This window comes from Sander lucioperca, chromosome 9 (assembly GCF_008315115.2).
Source record: "Sander lucioperca isolate FBNREF2018 chromosome 9, SLUC_FBN_1.2, whole genome shotgun sequence".
Lineage (NCBI taxonomy): Eukaryota > Metazoa > Chordata > Actinopteri > Perciformes > Percidae > Sander > Sander lucioperca.
The window spans coordinates 31,699,659-31,723,764 of record NC_050181.1 but is presented as its reverse complement, the minus strand read 5'-3'; the positions used below and the strand labels follow the sequence as shown (position 1 = coordinate 31,723,764).

Genomic DNA, 24,106 nt, shown 5'->3' with positions numbered 1-24,106 from the left:
TTGTTCTGGTACAAACAAGGAGAAAATGATTACCCAAAGATGATGCTGCAACGTTTCTCTGTGAAAACAGATAATTCTAAAGAGCAAGAGAGAGTTGATGCAAGAATCAAGGATAAGTCAGTTCCTTTGAAGATCCAGAAGCTTCAGCTGTCTGACTCTGCTGTGTACTACTGTGCTCTGAGGCCCACAGTGACAGGAAACACCAAAACTCTGAACAAAAACCTTTGGAGCAAAGACAACACAATACTCCACAACATCCACCAGAGGGAGTCACACACTGTTGAACTTTAAGACAATCACACAACAGCTCATCATCCACCAAAGGTCTTCTTTCTCTTCACTGCTGTTTTATCTTTTCACCTTTTAGCAAAAGGTTATTTTCTGGCCCCGCCCACTGATGTTTAACTCAACCAATGAGATTATTTCTGTCTCCAGAGCAGAAATGTTTGAGGAACTAAAAGCACAATCAGCTTGATGTTGAGAAGAAGGGCTGCACATCAGAGAGGCTGTTTAGTTTTTCATTCTACTGCAGTGGAAGAACATTGTTCATCTGCTGTCTGTTTGGCTTTAACAACTCCAAAGACATGTTGCTTTACCTGTTTTTACTTTTCTCTCCCTTTATAGGTGAGTGTTAGAACAGAGATCAAAGTCTCATACAACCTGCTGTATTAACCAGATATTTCATAACTAGAGGTTTATCTGTGTAAGTTAATGATAACTGATGTGAATAATACTCATTTTGCAGCCCTGGGTTCCATGAACAGCATAAAGCCAGAAAGTACTGAAGAACATGTTGCAGAGGGCAGAAACATCAACCTGACCTGTACATATGAGGGTGTTATCAACAATATCCAGTGGTACCGACAATACCAGAGATCCAGACCAGAGTTCCTGTTCTACATCACAGAGGGAGGGGTGATTCATCCAACTGGTTCTGATTTCTCAGCTCACATTGACAAGTCAAAGAAACATGTTAAACTGGAGATCATCTCAGCTAAGGTGTCTGACTCTGCTGTGTACTACTGTGCTCTGAGGCCCACAGTGACAGGAAACACCAAAACTCTGTACAAAAACCTTTGGAACAAAGACAACACAATACTCCACCACATCCACCAGAGGGAGTCACACACTGTTAAACTTCAATATTTTTCATGATGTAGTCTAGAATCACTTTACAGAGAGACTCAGGGAGGGGCTGAGCTGTTAATGAACTATAGAAGAGAGAGGAACTTTTATATTCAACAGAGATCAATACACAAACCATCAACATTACCTTTATTCAACATGCTGTCACTGCAGCATTGTGTGTTTTCTCTGCTGTTTCTCTCCATTCTAACAGGTATGTTAGACTATGCAGAATTACAAACTTTTATTCTAACATCTGAATGTGAATCATGTATTATGTCTTTTACAACATGACATAACTGTTATCTCTTCCTTTAGGAGTCAGCTGTGAAGAACTCACTCCAACTGAGAAAGAAAAGAACAGTTTAGAAGGCAGCTCTGTTACTCTGTCCTACAGATATTCATCTGGTAATTATTTCTTCTGGTACCGACAATATCCAGGAAAACCACCAGAGTTCATCATCTCCCACTCTGCTTCAGGAATAGTAGGAATCAAGAATAACGTAATTCCTGGACTGAAGATTAATGTGGAGGACAAACAAATCCATATGAACATCCCCTCAGCTAAGCTGTCTGACTCTGCTGTGTACTACTGTGCTCTGAGGCCCACAGTGACAGGAAACACCAAAACTCTGTACAAAAACCTTTGGAGCAAAGACAACACAATACTCCACAACATCCACCAGAGGGAGTCACACACTGTTAAACATCAATATGATGTAGTCTAGAATCACTTTACCATAGTAGAGTAACAGAGAAGTGAAAATACAGAGCTACGAGGAGACAGAGAGACTCAGGGAGGAGGTGAGCTGTTACTGAACTATAGAAGAGAGAGGAACTTCTATATTCAACAGAGATAATACACAAACCATCAACATTACCTTTATTCAACATGCTGTCACTGCAGCATTGGGTGTTTTCTCTGATGTTTCTCTCCTTCCTCACAGGTATGTTAGATTATGCAGCAGGAACAAGTTTTATTCCAATGACATCTGAATGTGAATCATTTATTGAGTCTTTTTCTATATTAAATAACAGTTATCTCTTCCTTTAGGTGTCAGCTGTGAAGAACTCACTCCAGTAGAGAAAGAAGAGAACAGTTTAGAAGGCAGCTCTGTTACTCTGTCCTACAGATACTCCAAGCAAGCTGACTATAATGATTATTTCTTCTGGTATCGACAATATCCAGGAAAACCACCAGATTGTCTGATCTTTCACTCTGAAACACAAAATGAAACAAACTCTGGACTGTGTGCTTCTGTAAGTGAGGATAAAACCAAAGTGGATCTGCAGATCTCCTCTGCTGCAGTGACAGACTCTGCTCTGTACTGTGCTGTGAGGCCCACAGTGACAGCAAACCCACAGTCTCTGTACAAAAACACAAGCTGACACACTAACAAGCTGCTGGAAGACTTTTTTCTACACTGTTGTAATGAATGTTGTACCTCCACTAGAGGGCAACATTATCAAGTAGGAGGTGCTCTACTTCTGCACTGTTTTCAACCATTCAGTCAATAATAAATGCTGCTGTGAAGAGAACAATTCTCAGACTGAATGTTGAACATCAGCTAGTTTCTCCTGTTGATTTAAACCTTGTTGTAGAGATGAAACATTGGCTGTGGATTATTCTTGCTGCTCTTTTCTTTGGTAAGATACAAAGAACAACATGGTTTTATTATTTTCTAAACTTTTATTTAAACTGCAGTTCAGAGCAGAAATCTTTGAACAGTTAAACTGTTTCTGTCCAGAGTAACATTGTACAGTTGACATTTTCCACTGTCTTCTCCTCTCAGCCTCATGAACAATGTTCAAGTCTAATGAATTCATTTTCTCTACTTTTTTCAGGAATAATAGCTGGAAACAAAATTTCTCCTGTAGACGTTGACGTCAGTAAAAGTGAAGGAGAATCTGTCTCACTCAGATGTGTCTATGAGACAACGAATAGAGATCCTAACCTTTACTGGTACAGACATCATTCTGACCTTCAGGCACCTCAGTTTATACTCTGGAAAGGAGCTATTACTGGTAAATATATCCCAGATAAGCGGTATGAATCCAAAACAACAGAGAAAACAACTGAACTGACCATGAAGACACTAACCCTGGCAGACACAGGTCTCTACTACTGTGCTCTAGAAACACAGTGATACAAAGTGTAGAAGAGGCTGTACAAAAACCTGAACACAGATATCTGACTACTCTTCAAAGAGGAGGGAAGTGGTATTCAAACCACAGCTTCCTATCAGATGGATTCTGATTATTCCAGTTTTATCAGAGTCCCTGTGGTTACAGCTGCTAATGTAACACTGTGGGAGGATTCACATGAGCAGCAAATCCACATCAATGACAAACCAACTGTATGATGGTTCAAACACAAGACACCATGACAACAAATAAATGGACACTGACTTACCTACTAAATCCTCTTCATACCTTGTGGGCCATTAGGCCACAATGAGCTCTTTCCATTGTTCAACATGTTGATCTGCATCCCAAATAGACCCTGAAATACTAATAAAATGGAAATCACTGGCAGTTTATAATACATAACGTCATAATTCACAGAAGAACTCAGTAGAATCACATTTTTACTGCCAAAGATTTTACTAACTTAAGAATTTCATTAAAGCAGAAAGTTTCCCCAACGACTTCAGTATCTTTGAATTTGACCTCAAACGGCTGCAGAGGACCAAAAGATCCTGAACTGTCACTTTACATTCTAGTAACATTCTGAAAAGAGCAGAAAACGTAACATGTTTAAACAATAGACTGTAAATATATATTGTTTGACTTCACCCATTGGTTTGTGCAGAGCTGCTCTGAGTTGTTGAGTTTGCTGTTACGGGCGCTGCCATCTTTGTTGCATTAAAAACAGATGTGACGATTTTAAGACGAGAGGGAGGAGCTGGGGAGGAGTTAGGGAGGAGACTGACTAAAGCTGTGAACGCTGTTTACACCCACCTGCACCGGCAACCTGGCCGTAGGTGCTGCTAACAAAGTTCGAAGAACATTGCTCATCTGCTGTCTGTTTGGCTTTAACAACTCCAAAGACATGTTGCTTTACCTGTTTTTACTTTTCTCTCCCTTTATAGGTGAGTGTTAGAACAGAGATCAAAGTCTCATATAACCTGCTATATTAACCAGATATTTCATAACTAGAGGTTTACCTGTGTAAGTTAATGATAACTGACGTAAATAATATTCCTTTTGCAGCCCTGGGTTCCATGAACAGCATAAAGCCAGAAAGTACTGAAGAACATGTTGCAGAGGGCAGAAACATCAACCTGACCTGTACATATGAGGGTGGTATCTACAATATCCAGTGGTACCGACAATACCAGAGATCCAGACCAGAGTTCCTGATCTCCATCACAGAGGGAGGGGTGATTCATCCAACTGGTTCTGATTTCTCAGCTCACATTGACAAGAAAGGGAAACGTGTTGATCTGGAGATCTCCTCAGCTAAGCTATCTGACTCTGCTGTGTACTACTGTGCTCTGCAGCCCACAGTGACAGGAAACACCAAAACTCTGTACAAAAACCTTTGGCGCAAAGACAACACAATACTCCACAACATCCACCAGAGGGAGTCACACACTGTTAATCTTCAATATTTGTCATGATGTAGTCTAGAATCACTTTACAGAGAGACGCAGGGAGGAGCTGAGCTGTTAGAAGAGAAGAGAGAGGAACTTCTATATTCAACAGAGTTCAATACACAAACCATCAACATTACCTTTATTCAACATGCTGTCACTGCAGCATTGTGTGTTTTCTCTGATGTTCCTTTCCATCCTCACAGGTTTGTTAGACTATGCAGCTTGAAAAAATTGAATCCTAATAATATCTGATTTTGAATAATTTTGTATGTCTTTTACAACATGAAATAACAAAGTTATCTCTTCATTTAGGTATCAGCTATGAAGAACTCACTCCAGTCGAGACAGAAGAGAACAGTTTAGAAGGAAGCTCTGTTACTCTGTCCTACAGATACTCCAAAGGTTCTGCTGATTATTTCTTCTGGTATCGACAATATTCGGGAAAGCCACCAGAGTTCCTCATCTCTCATCTGGAATCAGGAGAAATAATGCAAACTACAAACTCTGGACTGTCTGTTTCCGTAAGTAAGAATGAAACCAAAGTGGATCTTCAGATCTCCTCTGCTGCAGTGACAGACTCTGCTCTGTACTACTGTGCTGTGAGGCCCACAGTGACAACAAACCCACAGTCTCTGTACAAAAACACAAGCTGACACACTGACAAGCTGCTGGAAGACTTTTTTCTACACTGTTGTACTGAACTTTGTACCTCCACTAGAGGGCAACATTATCAAGTAGGAGGTGCACTACTTCTGCACTGTGTTCAACCATTCAGTCAATAATAAGTGCTGCTGTGAAGAGAACAATTCTCAGACTGAATGTTGAACATGAGCTAGTTTCTCCTGTTGATTTAAACCTTGTTGTAGAGATGGAACATTGGCTGTGGATTATTCTTTCTGCTCTTTTCTTTGGTAAGATACAAAGAACATCATGGTTTTATTATTTTCTGAAGATTTATATGAACTGCAGTTCAGAGCAGAAATCTCTGAACAGTTGAGCTGTTTCTGTCCAGAGTAACAATGTAGATTAACATTTCCCACTGTCTTCTCCTCTCAGCCTCATGAACAATGTTAGCCTGATAGCTTCATTTTCTCTACTTTTTTCAGGATTAATAGCTGGAGACAAAATCTCTCCTGTAGGAGAGGAAGTCAATAAAAGAGAAGGAGAATCTGTTACACTCAGTTGTGTATATGAGACAACGGCTACTAATCCTTACCTTTACTGGTACAGACATCATTCAGACCTTCAGGCACCTCAGTTTATACTCTGGAAAGGAGCAAGAGACCGTAGTAGTAGGGAATATATCCCAGATAAGCAAAGATATGAATCCATAACAACAGTAAACTCAGCTGAACTGACCATGAAGACACTAACCCTGGCAGACACAGGTCTCTACTACTGTGCTCTAGAAACACAGTGATACAAAGTGTAGAAGAGGCTGTACAAAAACCTGAACACAGATATCTGACTACTCTTCAAAGAGGAGGGAAGTGGTATTCAAACCACAGCTTCCTATCAGATGGATTCTGATTATTCCAGTTTTATCAGAGTCCCTGTGGTTACAGCTGCTAATGTAACACTGTGGGAGGATTCACAGGAGCAGCAAATCCACATCAATGACAAACCAACTGTATGATGGTTCAAACACAAGACACCATGACAACAAATAAATGGACACTGACTTACCTACTAAATCCTCTTCATACCCTGTGGGCCATTAGGCCAAATTGTTAAAATTTCCCATAGACTTTAATGGGAAATCTTTGGGAAATGACTTAGCATAGCTCAAAACAACCCCTCTTTGGGGCCATACTAAATCGGCATATTTTATTGTAGAAAAATAATTAAAAGTTTAAACCGAAGACAAGACTTTGGCCTTATTTGGGCTTATTGGGCAATCTGATATCAATCACGGTTTCTACCAAATCACAGTTTATGTATCGTCCAGTTTTCAGACTGTTTCAGATTTTCCAATGTGTGTGTATGGGACAGAATGTTGAGAGCTAGAGGGGAGGACACAGGGGAGAGCTGCCGTATGACTCTCTGAAATCTTTCCAAACAAATTGCTCTCTCCCATACAGTTTTCACTCTTCATACATCATGGTTGGTCAAAATGTAGGAAATGTTGTGCCGGTCACAGACATGTAACTATGGAATCCACCAGACTTAAACTTTTGGCTCTGTTCATACCAACTGCCGATAGAAACAATGGAAACAGATAGGCCACAATGAGCTCCTTCCATTGTTCAACATGTTGATCTGCATCCCAAATAGACAATGAAACACTAATTAAATCACTGGTAGTTTATATTTCACAACATCATAATTCACAGAAGAACTCAGTAGAATCACATTTCTAAGATTTTACAAACTTAAGAATTTCATTAAAACAGAAGCTTCCCCAACAACTCCACCATCTTTGAATTTGACCTCAAACGGCTGCAGAGGACCAAAAGATACTAAACTGTCACTTTACATTCATGAAACATTCTGAAAAATGCATAAAACGTAACATGTTGAAATAATAAGTCTCACTTTACTTTCAAAATTTCTATAAAGAAATATTAAAAAGGCATGTACAGGTTCACTACAATTAACACCTTTTATACGTTTGAGAACCAAGTTAATCTGCACCAGCTGTAAAACAGGAACCATGTCAGCTGATAACTACAAAGACCACTTCATACAAGACAAGTTACACTAAGAAAGGAGAGAGGCACAAAATATGTTAGATGTAAAGTTGTCAGTAGGGGGAATAACCCAGGGCTGTGAATGAGTCCTGTCACTGTGATCAGGTTCCTCCTTCTAATCCACCAACTTAGTGTTGATGAAGACTAAACAGAGAGATCACAGCCTTCTTTATACTTGCTGTAGCTCAGAGTTACTCCACACTGCAGATATGAAGCCTCTGTTCATCTCAGTGTTGCTGGCTGCTATGAGCCTTGGTATGAACACAACTCTGTTTCTTTGATATCAATCCAACATTGATATGATTCTTTAACAGCACACTGATTCTGTTTGTTGCTGTTTTACAGAATGCAGAGCTCAAAAAGACAACGTGCTGCAACCAAAAGGAGATGTGACTGCTACTGAAGGAGAGGCAGTAACACTTGGCTGTCAATATAACAGCAGTTCAATTAATAATTATCTCTTCTGGTACAAACAGGATGGAAACAACAGCCCCAAATTAAAAAAAAGGGTCTGTGCACCGGTCGCATGGTTCACAAGGGTTCTAGCCTACTTCGTGTCTTGATTAATTCATGTGTGTTTTGGGCGTAACATGCAATTTACCATTCAGTGTTATCTTCCATTCCCTTTAAAAGCCAGGCGCGTTTGTACCTTGGAGCATTGCTATTATGATGTTGAAATTGCTAAGCAGGATCTGCTCGTGCGTGAGGTAAAAGTGCTTGAGAAAGTCACATCATAATATTATTTCACATTGTAATATTTTAATTTTTAATCTTCTGCATGCGTGAGTGTGCTGCTGGGCGTCCCTGTGTGTGTAACAAGCATAGTGTGCTCATAGTGCGCTGAGCCTAGGAGCATTTTACTAATGCGATGTTAAAATAACAATGAAATGCTGCATTATTGATTTTAGACCAGGTTTTTGTTGGTCAATGGCACGATCACTTTCCGCTGCCTCAAGATAGCAATACACCCAGAGTGCACCTGAACACACCTCCCTGTAAGAACAAAACGCCCAGAATGCACCTGAACACACCTCCCTGTAAGAGCAGCACGCCCAGAATGCACCTGAACACACCTCCCTGTAAGACCAGCACGCCCAGAATGCACCTGGACACACCTCCCTGTAAGAGCACCACGCCCAGAATGCACCTGGACACACCTCCCTGTAAGACCAGCATGCCCATCGGCGCACAGATGGGCGCAGGTGCATTTACTATTTACAAGATGTGGGCAGTGGACAGTCTTAAACTAGCAAAGACAGTTGCATTGGGCTACTTGCTGCACTGCGCTGGGTGCAAGATAGGGCTGCAAAACTCTGTACAAAAACCTTTGGAGAAAAGACAACACTATACTCCAAAATATCCACTAGGGGGAGTCACACGCCGTTAAACTTCAAGACAATGACAAATTGTTGAGAGATCTTCAACAGATGGTAAAGAGGAAGGACCAATGATGTGAAGGCCCAGATCCATCAGAGTATCAATGCTCTTCCTCTCTCTCCTCCACTCTCACTGCAGACATGAAACACTGGCTGACTAACATCCTGATTCTGACTCTCTGGATAGGTAACTATTTAAAATACTGATTGTTCTCCTTTAATCAGTCATCTTCATTGATTCATCACTTCCTCTGCACGTTCTCTTCTTCCCCAGAGTGTAAAGGAGAAGACAGAGTGATCCAGCCTACAGGAGATGTCATTACTACTGAAGGAGAGACAGTTACTCTTGACTGTACATTTGAGACAACTGATCTAAGTCCCACGTTGTTTTGGTACAAACAAGGAGAAAATGATTACCCAAAGATTATGTTGCGACGTTACTCTGTAACAACTGATAATTCCAAAGCGCAAGAGAGAGTTGATGCTACAATCAAGAATAAGTCAGTTCCTCTGAAGATCCAGAAGCTTCAGCTGTCTGACTCTGCTGTGTACTACTGTGCTCTGAGGTCCACAGTGACAGGAAACACCAAAACTCTGTACAAAAACCTTTGGATCAAAGACAACACAATACTCCACAACATCCACTAGAGGGAGTCACACACTGTTAAGGACAATCACAAATTGTTGAGATTTCCTTAACAGAAGAGGAAGGACCAATGATGTGAAGGCCCAGATCCATCAGAGTATCAATGCTCTTCCTCTCTCTCCTCCCCTCTCACTGCAGACATGAAACACTGGCTGACTAACATCCTGATTCTGACTCTCTGGCTAGGTAACTATTTAAACATACTGATTGTTTTTCTTTAGTCAATCATCTTTATTACTTAATCTCTTCCTCTGCACGTTCTCTTCTTCCCCAGAGTGTAAAGGAGAAGACAGAGTGATCCAGCCAACAGGAGATGTCATTACTACTGAAGGAGAGACAGTTACTCTTGACTGTACATTTGAGACAATTTATCCAAGTCCATCTTTATTCTGGTACAAACAAGAAGTAAATGATTTCCCAAAGTACATGCTGCAGCGTTACTCAAATACAAAAGAGAATGCTCCAGATTTCCAGAAAGAAAGATTTGATGCTACAATCAACAAGACATCAGTTCCTCTGAAGATCCAGAAGCTTCAGCTGTCTGACTCTGCTGTGTACTACTGTGCTCTGAGGCCCACAGTGACAGGAAACACCAAAACTCTGTACAAAAACCTTTGGAGCAAAGACAACACAATACTCCACAACATCCACCAGAGGGAGTCACACACTGTTAAACTTCTATATTTTTCATGATGTAGTCTAGAATCACTTTACAGAGAGACTCAGGGAGGAGCTGAGCTGTTACTGAACTATAGAAGAGAGAGGAACTTCTATATTCAACAGAGATCAATACACAAACCATCAACATTACCTTTATTCAACATGCTGTCACTGCAGCATTGTGTGTTTTCTCTGCTGTTTCTTTCCATCCTCACAGGTATGTTAGATTATGCAAAATGTTCACTTCACCTTTACTGAATGTGTTGATTAAATGAGTTTTATAAAATGTTATAACATAGTTGTCTCTTCCTTTAGGTGTCAGCTGTGAAGAACTCACTCCAGTCGAGAAAGAAGAGAACAGTTTAGAAGGCAGCTCTGTTACTCTGTCCTATAGATACTCCAAACAAGCTGAATATACTGATTATTTTTTCTGGTATCGACAATATCCTGGAAAACCACCAGAGTTTCTCATTGTTCACTTGGGAACGCAAAATCAAACAAACTCTGGACTGTCTGCTTCAGTGAGTGATGATAAAACCAAAATGGTTCTTCAGATCTCCTCTGCTGCAGTGACAGACTCTGCTCTGTACTACTGTGCTGTGAGGCCCACAGTGACAGCAAACCCACAGTCTCTGTACAAAAACCTGACAGCTCCTCACTGAACATATACACACTTCAGCTCCTCCTTTTATTGAACAACAGTGCCATCAAGTGGACAATGAGAACATAAATCACTGAATAAATGCAATATTTCATTGTTTACTCTGATTATTTGTGCTTACAACTTCATGAAACATATGTAATCCAGTTCATTGTTTTTGTGATTCTTAACTCTTGTTTAGACAGAAGCAATTGACAAGAAAGATATTTTTCTCTACAGTTTGTCATTGTTGATACGTGTTACTTAACAGACATCCTGTTGTCTTCTCCAATACAATCTTTGAGACTCATGACAATCATTAAATATGCTAAATATGATGTAAATGTTTAGAGTCCCTTAACAAAAGGCGCAGACTTAAGTCACAAATTTGATGAATTTAGACACTACTTGTAAGAGCCATTTTCATTTTTTTTGGGTGTAGGACACAAATTGTCCACTGGTGTCACTAGGTGTCTATTTAGGTAGGAACCTTTCAACAGGTAACAGGGGGTGCTGTTAATCGGAGGAGCACAAATAGTTTTTGACCGCATCAAATTGCTACACACCGCAACACTCATGGGGATGTGTAAATGTTTGTTTATGGAGTTTAATGGACACATGGATTCTTGCACATTCATCTGAAGAACATAGTGATCAAAAAATGACCATCAAAACGTAGTAGGCTACTGAGCGGTGTAAGGTAAGAACAGAGCGCGCCATCTAGTTTACTAGCCATAGACTGTTTGTTTCAAGTCCGTATAGCAGCCCCTCAGTGGCTTTAAGCTTTAAGGCTTAGCCATTATACTACTCGAGAAGAAAAGACTTGCAACTCCACTTGGACTTCAACACCAATGACTCATGACTTCACTTGGACTTGAGCCTTTTGACTTGAAAGACTTGATACCTTTCCCCAAACTGAAAGAGGAAAAAGTATATTATTTGAAACTTGTTTCACCTATAAATTCATTTCCATTTATTTCTTGAATCAACTGTTATTACAGTTTTTCTCAATTGCTAAAACACTAAAACCCATTGGCTGAACAAAGTTCTCAGTTGCCTGAACTCATTTAGATACTTGTGCAGTCTGTTGTCAATACCTTAAACCATTTCACATGGTACAACACAATTTGCAGATCTCACGTAGACTTTTCAGCCAAACTCTAAACACATTCTCATTCTCAAAACACATTCTGCACTCTAATGCACATGTCATCCATACTGGTAAACACAAGTGGCAACAATCAAATACAAATAGAGAAAACATGTCATTGATTGAACACAACCACTCAAAATTGATTTCACTTGTTTCAAATGATGTGACACAACCAATATAAGTCAGTTCAGAGAGCAAACAGGTTGTTGAAGGTGGGAAGGAGAAAGTCTGAGAATGGATAGAAGAAACAATGTGAGAGGACGAAGACGAGTGAGTATGAGAGGTGTCAGGGATGGATACGGCACACAAGAGGCTTCTTCCCCCGTTGCCTCAGGAGGGACAATATTGCTTGTGATGTCGACGAAGTACTCTCACCTGACCCAGTCAAAAGACAAGAAGAAGCACAGTGATCACATGTTTACTCCTTTGATTTTTGTCCCTTTTAGTATTATATACTGTAGTACAGTGTATTGTAGGCTGTATACTGTACAATGAATAAAGTGTATGGCCCTGAACATTGTGCTTTCCATTTGTTGACAGTACTGACTGCTCAATAGATTTTGACTGGTTGCAGGTTTATAACAACATATAACAAGAATTACAGTATCACAGAGACAAAGGCCAGTGAGATGCAGGGTACAGTACTGTAAAAATAGGGGTACAAGGAGGAGGAAGAACAAAAAAAGTTTCATTTTGCGAGAGGAGTCCGAAGTTTTGTAAATAGTGCTTGAAGATGAGGTTTTGTGTTTAATGTTTTCAGAAAATGGAGCAAGGTTTCAGAAATTGTGTTTTAGCAATTGAGAAAAACTGTAATAGGAAGGACCAATGATGTGAAGGCCCAGATCCATCAGAGTATCAATGCTCTTCCTCTCTCTCCTCCCCTCTCACTGCAGACATGAAACACTGGCTGACTAACATCCTGATTCTGACTCTCTGGATAGGTAACTATTTAAAATACTGATTGTTCTCCTTTAATCAATCATCTTTATTGATTCATCTCTTCCTCTGCATGTTCTCTTCTTCCCCAGAGTGTAAAGGAGAAGACAGTGTGATCCAGCCAACAGGAGATTTCATTACTACTGAAGGAGATACAGTTACTCTTGACTGTACATTCGAAACCAGTGTTAGCTCAAATACATATTTGTTCTGGTACAAACAAGAAGACAATGACTTTCCAATGTTTATTTTGAGACGTGATACCTTTGGAACAGAAGATAATGCTCCAGAGTTCCTTAAAGATCGATTTGATGCTACAATCAACAAGACATCAGTTCCTCTGAAGATCCAGAAGCTTCAGCTGTCTGACTCTGCTGTGTACTACTGTGCTCTGCAGCCCACAGTGACAGGAAACACCAAAACTCTGTACAAAAACCTTTGGAGCAAAGACAACACAATACTGCACACCATCCACCAGAGGGAGTCACACACTGTTAAACTTCAATCAATATATAGTCTAGAATGACTTTACGGAGAGACTCAGGGAGGAGCTGAGCTGTTACTGAACTATAGAAGAGAGAGGAACTTCTATATTCAACAGAGTTCAATACACAAACCATCAACATTACCTTTATTCACCATGCTGTCACTGCAGCATTGTGTGTTTTCTCTGATGTTTATTTCAATTATTACAGGTAAGTTACATTTGGCATTATTCTAAGTTTAATTGCAATGTTTCATGAATGTAATTCATTTCTTGAGTTTTGTAACACAATAAAAAAAGAGTTATCTCTTAATTTAGGTATCAGCTGTGAAGAACTCACTCCAGAAGAGAAAGAAGACAAAAGTTTAGAAGGCAGCACTGTTACTCTGTCCTACAGATACTCCAAGACTATAACAGCTACTGATGATTTTTTCTGGTATCGACAATATCCAGGAAAACCACCAGAGTTTCTCCTGTACATTTCAGGGCTTGGTTCTACAAGACGCGGAGAGTCTCTACAATCAGACACAAGGTTCTCTACTAAACTAACCGAAGAAAAGCATCTGGATCTGCAGATCTCCTCTGCTGCAGTGACAGACTCTGCTCTGTACTACTGTGCTGTGAGGCCCACAGTGACAGCAAACCCACAGTCTCTGTACAAAAACACAAGCTGACACACTGACAAGCTGCTGGAAGCTTTTTTTCCACACTGTTGCAATGAACCTTGTACCTCCACTAGAGGGTGACATTATCAAGTAGGAGGTGCACTACTTCTGAAATTACCTCAATGAGCTCCTTTCATTGTTCAACATGTTCTGCATCTCAAATAGGTCACTGAAACACAAATACAACTCTTTAATCAGTGGTAGTTATTATTTTCAGACATCAAAATCCAAAGAAAAATTCACCTTGTGTTTTTTAAAACTTAAGAATTTCATAAAAAACAGAAGCTTCCCCAACAACTCTGCCATATTTGAATTTGACCCCTCATGGCTGCAGAAGACCAAAAGATACTAAACTGTCACTTCGTAACCAAGAAACATTCTGAAAAGTACAAAAAATGTACATGTTGCAAAATGCCAACCGCCTTGAGAAGGCCCTCTTTTTCCTTGTGTTACCTGATCAGAACTGGATTCATGGAAGCTAGACATTCCTTCTCCAACACTCGTTGGCTTTTTGACATAAATTCCAAGTCTTAGAAAGACACGCCTGAACTGTTATCCCTAGATTCATCAGACTCATGGGGTGAGTCTGATGAAAACTGAAAACGGTGTCTGCCTACATTTCCCCCAAACAGGCCCCCAAACACGGACACACATAAATACATACAGATAATTCTCGTTTTATTAGATAGAAAGCCTGCTTATAAGTGGGATCACACTCTTTCTGCCACTTGTTGTCTTTAGCTGGTTGTGCTTTATACAGAAAACTCACTGTCATAATAACACACCATTGATAAACACCCACTAACACAGTAACGGTAGGTGTAAGTGTATTACATTGTCAACAGTTGTCAGTTAAGACCATGATGAAGAAGTTACACCACTACACAGTAGTACCTTCATGTTACAGTATGCTTAAATATACTTGTGATACAACTCTAATCTTACCAAGACAGATTGGATAACTACTGGACTAACTTAATCTTACCAGGACAGGTTGGATAACTACTGGACTAACCTAATCTTACCAGGACAGGTTGGATAACTACTGGACTAACTTAATCTTACCAGGACAGGTTGGATAACTACTGGACTAACCTAATCTTACCAGGACAGGTTGGATAACTACTGGACTAACCTAAAGCTTTCTCCTTCTGTCTGCAGTCTTGAAGCAACACCATCATCGGCAGCTGAGTCTGATCACCCTTCATGTTGAATATACTTGTGTAGTAATGTTTGAATAAATGTTATAATAAAGATACATGTTTCGTTAATGTCTTTTTAGAGCTTGTATACCTAACGAGTTATTAAAACAGGTAGCATCTGAATATAATTATTCAGTTCGTAGTTTCCTGTGTCCAGGTCATAAGTTGATGGTAAAAATAGACATTGAAAAACAGTTTATATTATATATACACCCAAAAACTTAATGACACAGACAAACAAGTTCATTCAATGCATTTATTTTTTGAATACCAATATCTAATATAGCACATGTTGGGTACTCGTAGGTGTACAGATTCAATTCTTGGCATATTATCAAAGATGTTTATCAATATTAATAAAGTTATGAATATGGTTATTAATAACTTTATCAAATCAACAAACAATCAAAACGGGGCACCACCCTGAAACTTCAGGGGCCAATATTGAACTGTGGGATAGTCTCATTTGTCAGTGGAAGGGTGAAATCCGAGCACTGACCTGTGTTTAACCAGCAATTAATACAATAAGTATACAGATAATCACAAACAACTGCTAATTAAAGTATAGTAGAATTTATTAACTTCAAAATTATCAATGGCCAATCAATAATCCTTTGATCAATTAAAACCAATATACGTTTCTTTTAAGTACAACAAAACAAAGCAAAAACAAACCAGCATGTGGGAGACCCTCTGTGTGTGTGTGTGTGTGTGTGTGTGTGTGTGTGTGTGTGTGTGTGTGTGGGTGTGAGAGAGTGAGTGTGAAAGAGGAGAGGGTGACGAGGTGTAGTCTAGCCAAAGACTACAAAAATGGCTACTCTTGTGAGCTGCACAAAACTGTTTCACCCCAAGAGGGCGGTATTGATAGGCTAGGCCCAAGATTAGCCGTTAGCTCATTCAGGCTAAGCTATGTGCTACCCACAATAGGCTAGCTGCTAAGCTAACGTGTCTGCACACATGTGGTTGACAAGAGGGAGACACAGGAGCACAGAACTGTGGAGCGGTGCACGCTCTGCAGTTTATGTGACTCGCTGTTTGACCAGCTGTTCACCTTAGCGCGTGTGTGTAACTAGCTATGTGTTCATATATGTGTGTGTGAGAGAAAGGTTAGAGAAGTAGGAAAGAAAGATATATATATACATACATATATATATACATATATATACATATACATATACATATATATATACACATATATATATATATATATATATATATATATATATATATATATATATATATATATATACATACATACATATATACTTGGATCTAACAGTACCTAAAACTCCTCAGCAGTGGGAGAAGCAGAAAGTAGCATTTATAGCCTGAACAAGCTAGCTACATATTCAACACAACATATCAACAATGCACCGTGATCAGAGTACATTCACAGAATAGATTTGATTAATACATTACACGCGCAGCAGTAGCGCTGTATTAATCAGATCACATTAATGGTAACACAAAGTAGCAGCAATAGCAAATTACTCATTAATAAAACACACTATGTATCTCTGCCCAGACGTAAGCCTTCTTACTGTGTGTTCAGTCCGTAGGTTTCCACGAAAGAAACGGGGGTCCGTGTCTGCTCGTCAGCAGATCAGAGGAAGCTTTCCTTCCAAAAAGAGCAGAAGGGAGGGAGCTAGAGTCGACTTGAGAAGAAAAATGTTGTTTCCTTCTCCTGCAGATATGAAAACACTGGCGAGTGGTTTCAGAGGATCCACGGTGCTCCCAGCACCGAAATTAAATCCACTTTGTTTCAAAAATGGAAGTTTTAGCACAAACTTGTCGTGCTGTCGTCAACTGGAGTTGAGGTGGAAAGCATTTGTTTCTGTGTGTCATGCTGTAGTGACCAAAGTCACAGGGCAAAAGACGAGAAGTGGGGGGTGACATGGAGTTTTATAGCTCAGGCCACCAGACCTGGCTCCATGCTGGTTTTATGGTACCTCTGAACCAATGGGACAGTCAAAGTGAAGCTGAAGGTGTCGAACCTTATCTGCAGGCCCCTCCCTGACGCCATTTTACTCTTCTTAGCTCCTTTCCTTCATTTAGGAGTTTGGAGCAAGGGATGTGGACTTTACCGTAGGCCAAGATCCTTTGTCTGAAAGACCACATGGTCTCTGGATCTGTTGTCTTTGAGTCACATGTTGACTGAAAACCCTTTGCTTGAAAAAGATTATGTTTAACCTCCTCGCCGGTCCCAACACACAATCTGTTCAACATCTCTCTTTGGCCTCTGTCTCCCTGCTCTGTATTCTTTTGCTTTCCCTCTTCTCCTCCTCCTCCTCATCTCTCCCTTCTGGTGATGCTAGTGCAGCGCCTGGCCCTGGTTTGTCCTCTTGGATCGGGGCAGTCAGACTGGTGCAGACTGCCCTAATGCCTCATCCATGTTGGCAAACCAGGGCCAAGTTGCTGCTGTGGCTTTTCCATCCTCAGTGACCGCCTCCGTTTGTTCCTTAGTCCCCTGTTCAAAGACAGCAAACACAAGAAAAAATGTTTACCGTTATGAATGCTATAACGTAACATTACAGAACGTTATACTTACAAGGGAAACTACTCATACATTTTAGTTTTCATTTAACGTTGCTAGTGAAGTTAACAAGGTGCAGCTTTACCTCCCATCCTGCAGCTAGAACTGATAAACACACCCATTTCTAAATCTCTGCTAACGTTACGCATATACAGTAACGGCTTATAGAAAGAGATAAATGCCACCAGACATTGAAATTTACAAACACAAATGGCACAAAACACAGCAACCTAGCTAACAGCCTAATGTTAAATGATAGGTTCAGTTAGCCTAATGTTAGCTCGGGATGTATCTACCTAATTAGAATAGCAATTTGTACCAGCATTAAAGCGTTAAGCTTTACATTAATGTAACACATTAAAAGTGATAACAAATGTACGGCAAACACTAAAGAAACTTACATTTAAAGGATTATTGCGCCGTCAGCGATGCTGCTCCAACTCCGCTTATGTCTGCCATTATTTTATTTTTAATGAGCCGGCAAAGCCACGCACATAGGATTGTGGGTGATTTGGGAACGTGAAGGATACACACATGCATCCTTGGAAATTCTCTGAACGAAGGACTCAGTCCTTGGTGGAATTTGGATCAGGTCACCAGACGTCGCGGTTTGACCGGGACAGTCCCGATTTTGAATTCTGTGTCCCGAGTCCCGACAAAAGCCTGTCGGGACACTAAAATGTCCCCGTTTACACCAGCAGCAGCGTGAGCTGATGTTTCCGGTGTTTCAGCCCCGAATGATTTGAGTGTAGCCCCGAATGTAACTTTGTGTAGTTTATTTTTCCAAGGCAATGCTGTATTTGTTGCTATCACTTAGCAACCGTCTCTACGTGAGGAAAGCTGTGAAAGGTGAAGTTCTCGGAGGAATCCTAGTCAAATCAGTCTAATACATTGATGTCATCAACACAAAGTTTAGGAGCACAATACTAATGATTTAGTTTGAATTTCCTGTGACGAGATGTTTCCAGTCTATGGTTCAGACTCAAACACACGGAGCTCTGAAGCAGACCTGTGCGTTGCTTAGTGTCCACTCTCGCTGTAAAATGCAGGCCAGCTTCAGGTTGATGGATGCGCTCACAGCTGTGGACATGCTGCGGCAGATGTGCTGCGTTTGTGCTCCCTTTATTTATGTAGTAGTTTTGGGTTTCCACCTCCGACATATAGCAGCGTACAGCCACTTCCCTAGCTAAACTATTTGTCTCATTCAGAGACCAGAGACCCAAACGGGGCTCTGAGTCTGTCAGAAGGTCTGAGATCTACCGTATCAGCAGAGATATCACGTAATGCACAGCAGACTATGGAAATATAGTGACTTTATTCTTGTAATAGCCTATTATCACTTTATTTTTCTCAAAACATCACGACTCCTCCAAATCACAGAGAACACAGATATACTGTATTTAGAATATGCACAAAGTTTTGGACATGAGCAGAAATCTTGCTCAAACACACCTGACATATTACAGTCCAGGGGTTTATTAGTACATTAACAACAAAAGACACAAAACAGGAGGGAGGAGTAACTTATGCCTAGGCTGCATGCAGTAGGGAGATAGCGTGGGTGCTTGGGTGAGGTCACCCCAGGGCCCCGTGCCAATAAGGGCCCCCTCAATCACCGCCGATCTTCTGTCGCTTGACGAAAACAAGGCACCGCCAAGTGACATATTATAGATCGTTAGCTGAAAGAAGCTACCACACATTAGCTGGTGTTGTGATAAACCAGCTGTTCTTATCAAACGTAACAGTCACTTAACTCATGGTAACATCGTAAACCGGCACAACAATGACAATTACCAGGCAACAAAACACTACATTCTAAGCAGACATATTAAAAAACGAAATTTATGAAGATACATTTTGTATTTTAGAACAAACGGCAAACTTTCGTTATTTCCTTCTGAGTCAGTTTGACAGTATAACCTTCAAATGCATAATGCAATTGTGTGTCTGCTTCTTTGACAGTGGCAGCGCCATATATATATATATATATATATATATATATATATATATATATATATATATATATATATATATATATATATATATATTTTAAATAATCAATAATGAAGTTACTGTCTGTGTCTATGTCTGACCTGGGCTGGCACATGCGTGCACAAGCACTACGGTCAAGTGCAAAGTGTCCCGATTTTAGTTCCAGGAAATCTGGTCACCCTAAATTTGTAGGATCCTCGAATATTGGAACAGTCCTTCGACGGACTTCGATGACGTAGCATCCTTCAAATTCTGGCTTCGGAGGGTCCTTCCTCGACTTTGAGAAACACCTACAGAAATGGCACATCCTAAAATGGTATAACAATGAATACATGTTTAAACAGGAATTAATTATTTGGGTAAATTTAATTTATTATAACTCTGTTGTCTACATTTGGTGAAGATTGCTTTATTACTTGTTTAGGACTCGAAACACAAAGTTAAGGAATTGGACCTTGACTTAGGACTTCACTCAGCACATCCTTGTCTTGACTTGGGACGTCAGTAAAGTACTTGAAACTTAGTTGTGACTTGCAAAACAGTGACGTGGTCCCACCTCTGTCCTCAACAGATGATAAAGAGGAAGGACCAATGATGTGAAGGCCCAGATCCATCAGAGTATCAATGCTCTTCCTCTCTCTCCTCCCCTCTCACTGCAGACATGAAACACTGGCTGACTAACATCCTGATTCTGACTCTCTGGCTAGGTAACTATTTAAAAATACTGATTGTTTTTCTCTAATCAGTCATCTTTATTGATTCATCTCTTCCTCTGCACGTTCTCTTCTTCCCCAGAGTGTAAAGGAGAAGACAGAGTGATCCAGTCAACAGGAGATGTCATTACTACTGAAGGAGAGACAGTTACTCTTGACTGTAAATTTGTGACTGACCAAACTCCTACTTTGTACTGGTACAAACAAAAAGAAAATGATTACCCAAAGATGCTGCTACAACGTTTCTCTGTAAAAACTGAAAATGCTAAAGCGCAAGAGAGAATTGATGCTACAATCAAGGACAAGTCAGTTCCTCTGAAGATCCAGAAGCTTCAGCTGTCTGACTCTGCTGTGTACTACTGTGCTCTGAGGCCCACAGTGACAGGAAACACCAAAACTCTGTACAAAAACCTTTGGAGCAAAGACAACACAATACTCCTCAACATCCACTAGAGGGAGTCACACACTGTTAAACTTTAAGACAATCACACAACAATTCAACCAATATCAGAATCATCCACCAAAGGTCTTATTATTATTCTCTGGCCCTGCCCACTGACGTTTGACTCAACCAATGAGATTATTTCTGTCTCCAGAGCAGAAATATTTGAGGAACTAAAAGCAGAATCAGCTTGATGTTGAGAAGAAGAGCTGCACATCAGAGAGGCTGTTTAGTTTTTCATTCTACTGCAGTGGAAGAACATTGTTCATCTGCTGTCTGTTTGGCTTTAACAACTCCAAAGACATGTTGCTTTACCTGTTTTTACTTTTCTCTACCTTTATAGGTGAGTGTTAGAACAGAGATCAAAGTCTCATACAACCTGCTGTATTAACCAGATATATAACTAGAGGTTTATCTGTGTAAGTTAATGATAACTGATGTTAATAATACTCATGTTGCAGCCCTGGGTTCCTTGAACAGCATAAAGCCAGAAAGTACTGAAGAACATGTTGCAGAGGGCAGAAACATCAACCTGACCTGTACATATGAGGGTGTTATCAACAGTATCCAGTGGTACCGACAATACCAGAGATCCAGACCAGAGTTCCTGCTCTACATCACAGAGGGAGGATTGATTTATCCAACTGGTTCTGATTTCTCAGCTCACATTGACAAGAAAGGGAAACGTGTTGATCTGGAGATCATCTCAGCTAAAGTGTCTGACTCTGCTGTGTACTACTGTGCACTGCAGCCCACAGTGACAGGAAACACCAAAACTCTGTACAAAAACCTTTGGAGCAAAGACAACACAATACTCCACAACATCCACTAGATGGAGTCACACACTGTTAAACTTCAATATTTTTCATGATGTAGTCTAGAATCACTTTACAGAGAGTTAGGGAGGAGCTAAGCTTTTACTGAACTATAGAAGAGAGAGGAACTTCTTTATTCAACAGAGATCAATACACAAACCATCAACATTACCTTTATTCAACATGCTGTCACTGCAGCATTGTGTGTTTTATCTGATGTTTCTTTCCATCCTCACAGGTATGTTAGATTATGCAGCATGAAAAAGTTCTATTCCAATGAAATATGAATGTGAATCATTTATTGAGTCTGTTTCTATATTAAATAATAGAGTTATCTCTTCCTTTAGGTGTCAGCTGTGAAGAACTCACTCCAGTAGAGAAAGAAGAGAACAGTTTAGAAGGCAGCTCTGTTACTCTGTCCTACAGATACTCCAAACAAGCGACTGGTGGTGATCAGTTTTACTGGTATCGACAATATCCAGGAAAACCACCAGAGTTCATCATCTTTCACACTGGAACGCAAAATGAAACAAACTCTGGAATGTCTGTTTCAGTGACTGAGGATAAAACCAAAATTATTCTTCAGATCTCCTCTGCTGCAGTGACAGACTCTGCTCTGTACTACTGTGCTGTGAGGCCCACAGTGACAGCAAACCCACAGTCTCTGTACAAAAACACAAGCTGACACACTGACAAGCTGCTGGAAGACTTTTTTTCTACACTGTTGTACTGAACTTTGTACCTTCACTAGAGGGCGACATTATCAAGTAGGAGGTGCACTACTTCTGCACTGTGTTCAACCATTCAGTCAATAATAAGTGCTGCTGTGAAGAGTACAATTCTCAGACTGAATGTTGAACATCAGCTAGTTTCTCCTGTTGATTTAAACCTTGTTGTAGAGATGAAACATTGGCTGTGGATTATTCTTGCTGCTCTTTTCTTTGGTAAGATACAAAGAACAATATGGTTTCATTATTTTCTAAAGATTTATATAAACTGCAGTTCAGATCAGAAATCTCTGACCAGTTGAGCTGTTTCTGTCCAGAGTAACAATGTACATTTTATAGAGTTCATATTTTCCACTTTTTTCTCCTTTCAGTTTCATGAACAATGTTAGTCTAATGGGTTCATTCTCTCTACTTTTTTCAGGATTGATAGCTGGAGATAAAATCTTTCCTGTAGGACATGAATTCAGTGAAAGAGAAGGAGAATCTGTCTCACTCAGATGTGACTATGAGACTAATGAAGAATATATTGAACTCCACTGGTACAAACATCACTCAGACCTTCAGGCACCTCAGTTTATACTCTGGAAAGGAGCAAAAGGCTACGCATCATCCAAATATATCCCAGATAAGCAAAGATATGAATCCAAAACATCAGATAACTCAACTGAACTGACCATAAAGACACTAACCCTGGCAGACACAGGTCTCTACTACTGTGCTCTAGAAACACAGTGATACAAAGTGTAGAAGAGGCTGTACAAAAACCTGAACACAGATATCTGACTACTCTTCAAAGAGGAGGGAAGTGGTATTCAAACCATAGCTTCCTATCAGATGGATTCTGATTATTCCAGTTTTATCAGAGTCCCTGTGGTTACAGCTGCTAATGTAACACTGTGGGAGGATTCACATGAGCAGCAAATCCACATCAATGACAAACCAACTGTATGATGGTTCAAACACAAGACCCCATGACAACACATAAATGGACACTGACTTACCTACTAAATCCTCTTCATACCCTGTGGGCCATTAGGCCACAATGAGCTCCTTCCATTGTCAACATGTTCTGCATCTCAAATATAGCAGGTCACTGAACACAAATACAACTCTTTATCAGTGGTAGTTATTATTTCAGATAATCAAAATCTAAGGTCCAGTGTGTAACATGTTCAGTTGTTCATTATCAAATCTGTGTTGCCTGTTCACAAACTTGTGTTTTCATGAATATTTACCACCACCCATCAATTCCAGTATTCCTGTTGGCTTGAAATTTTCAATTTGCACTGCACGAAGTGGGGTAGACACTCCATAATCATGCGCCATCTTGAAATACGTTAGCCAGTAAGGGACCAACTGCTCCACCTTTTGCGTTTTCGCTGTCACAGGATAAACTCACCGTGTGGCTGATAAGGCTGCTAATGGGTATACTGTGAGAAGGAACATGGAGGCCACTATATTAGCTTAGTAAATGAGTGGGACACAAAAAATCTACCGGGAGGACTATTTCATAGACCACGCCTCGGGGAGCGAGAGTCTGCTAGCATGCCTATCAAAATCAAGATTTCAGGAACTTCGCCGAAAAAGAAAAGGATATTGAACCAAAGCAAAGACCAGCTTTTGCGCAGGGAAGGCTCCCGTAGCTGTAGAACTGCGTGGTGCGAGAGAGTGATTGCAATGTACGATATCAACGCTAGAAATTCCTAC

The 24,106-nt window shown here is 40.2% G+C and overlaps 2 gene segments (V, D, J or C); both read left to right on the top strand.

Annotated features, from left to right (window-relative positions):
• Window positions 1–375: 375 nt before the first annotated feature.
• Window positions 376–1,065, top strand: LOC118495873 (the record flags this gene model as incomplete). The annotated part of the segment is given in 2 exon segments: window positions 376–624; window positions 746–1,065. Coding segments are annotated over 2 exon segments (360 nt in total), but the record flags the coding sequence as incomplete, so codon positions are not given.
• Window positions 1,066–10,235: 9,170 nt separating this feature from the next.
• On the top strand, window positions 10,236–10,819 carry LOC118495872. The segment is given in 2 exon segments: window positions 10,236–10,313; window positions 10,412–10,819. Coding segments are annotated over 2 exon segments (402 nt in total).
• Window positions 10,820–24,106: the final 13,287 nt, after the last annotated feature.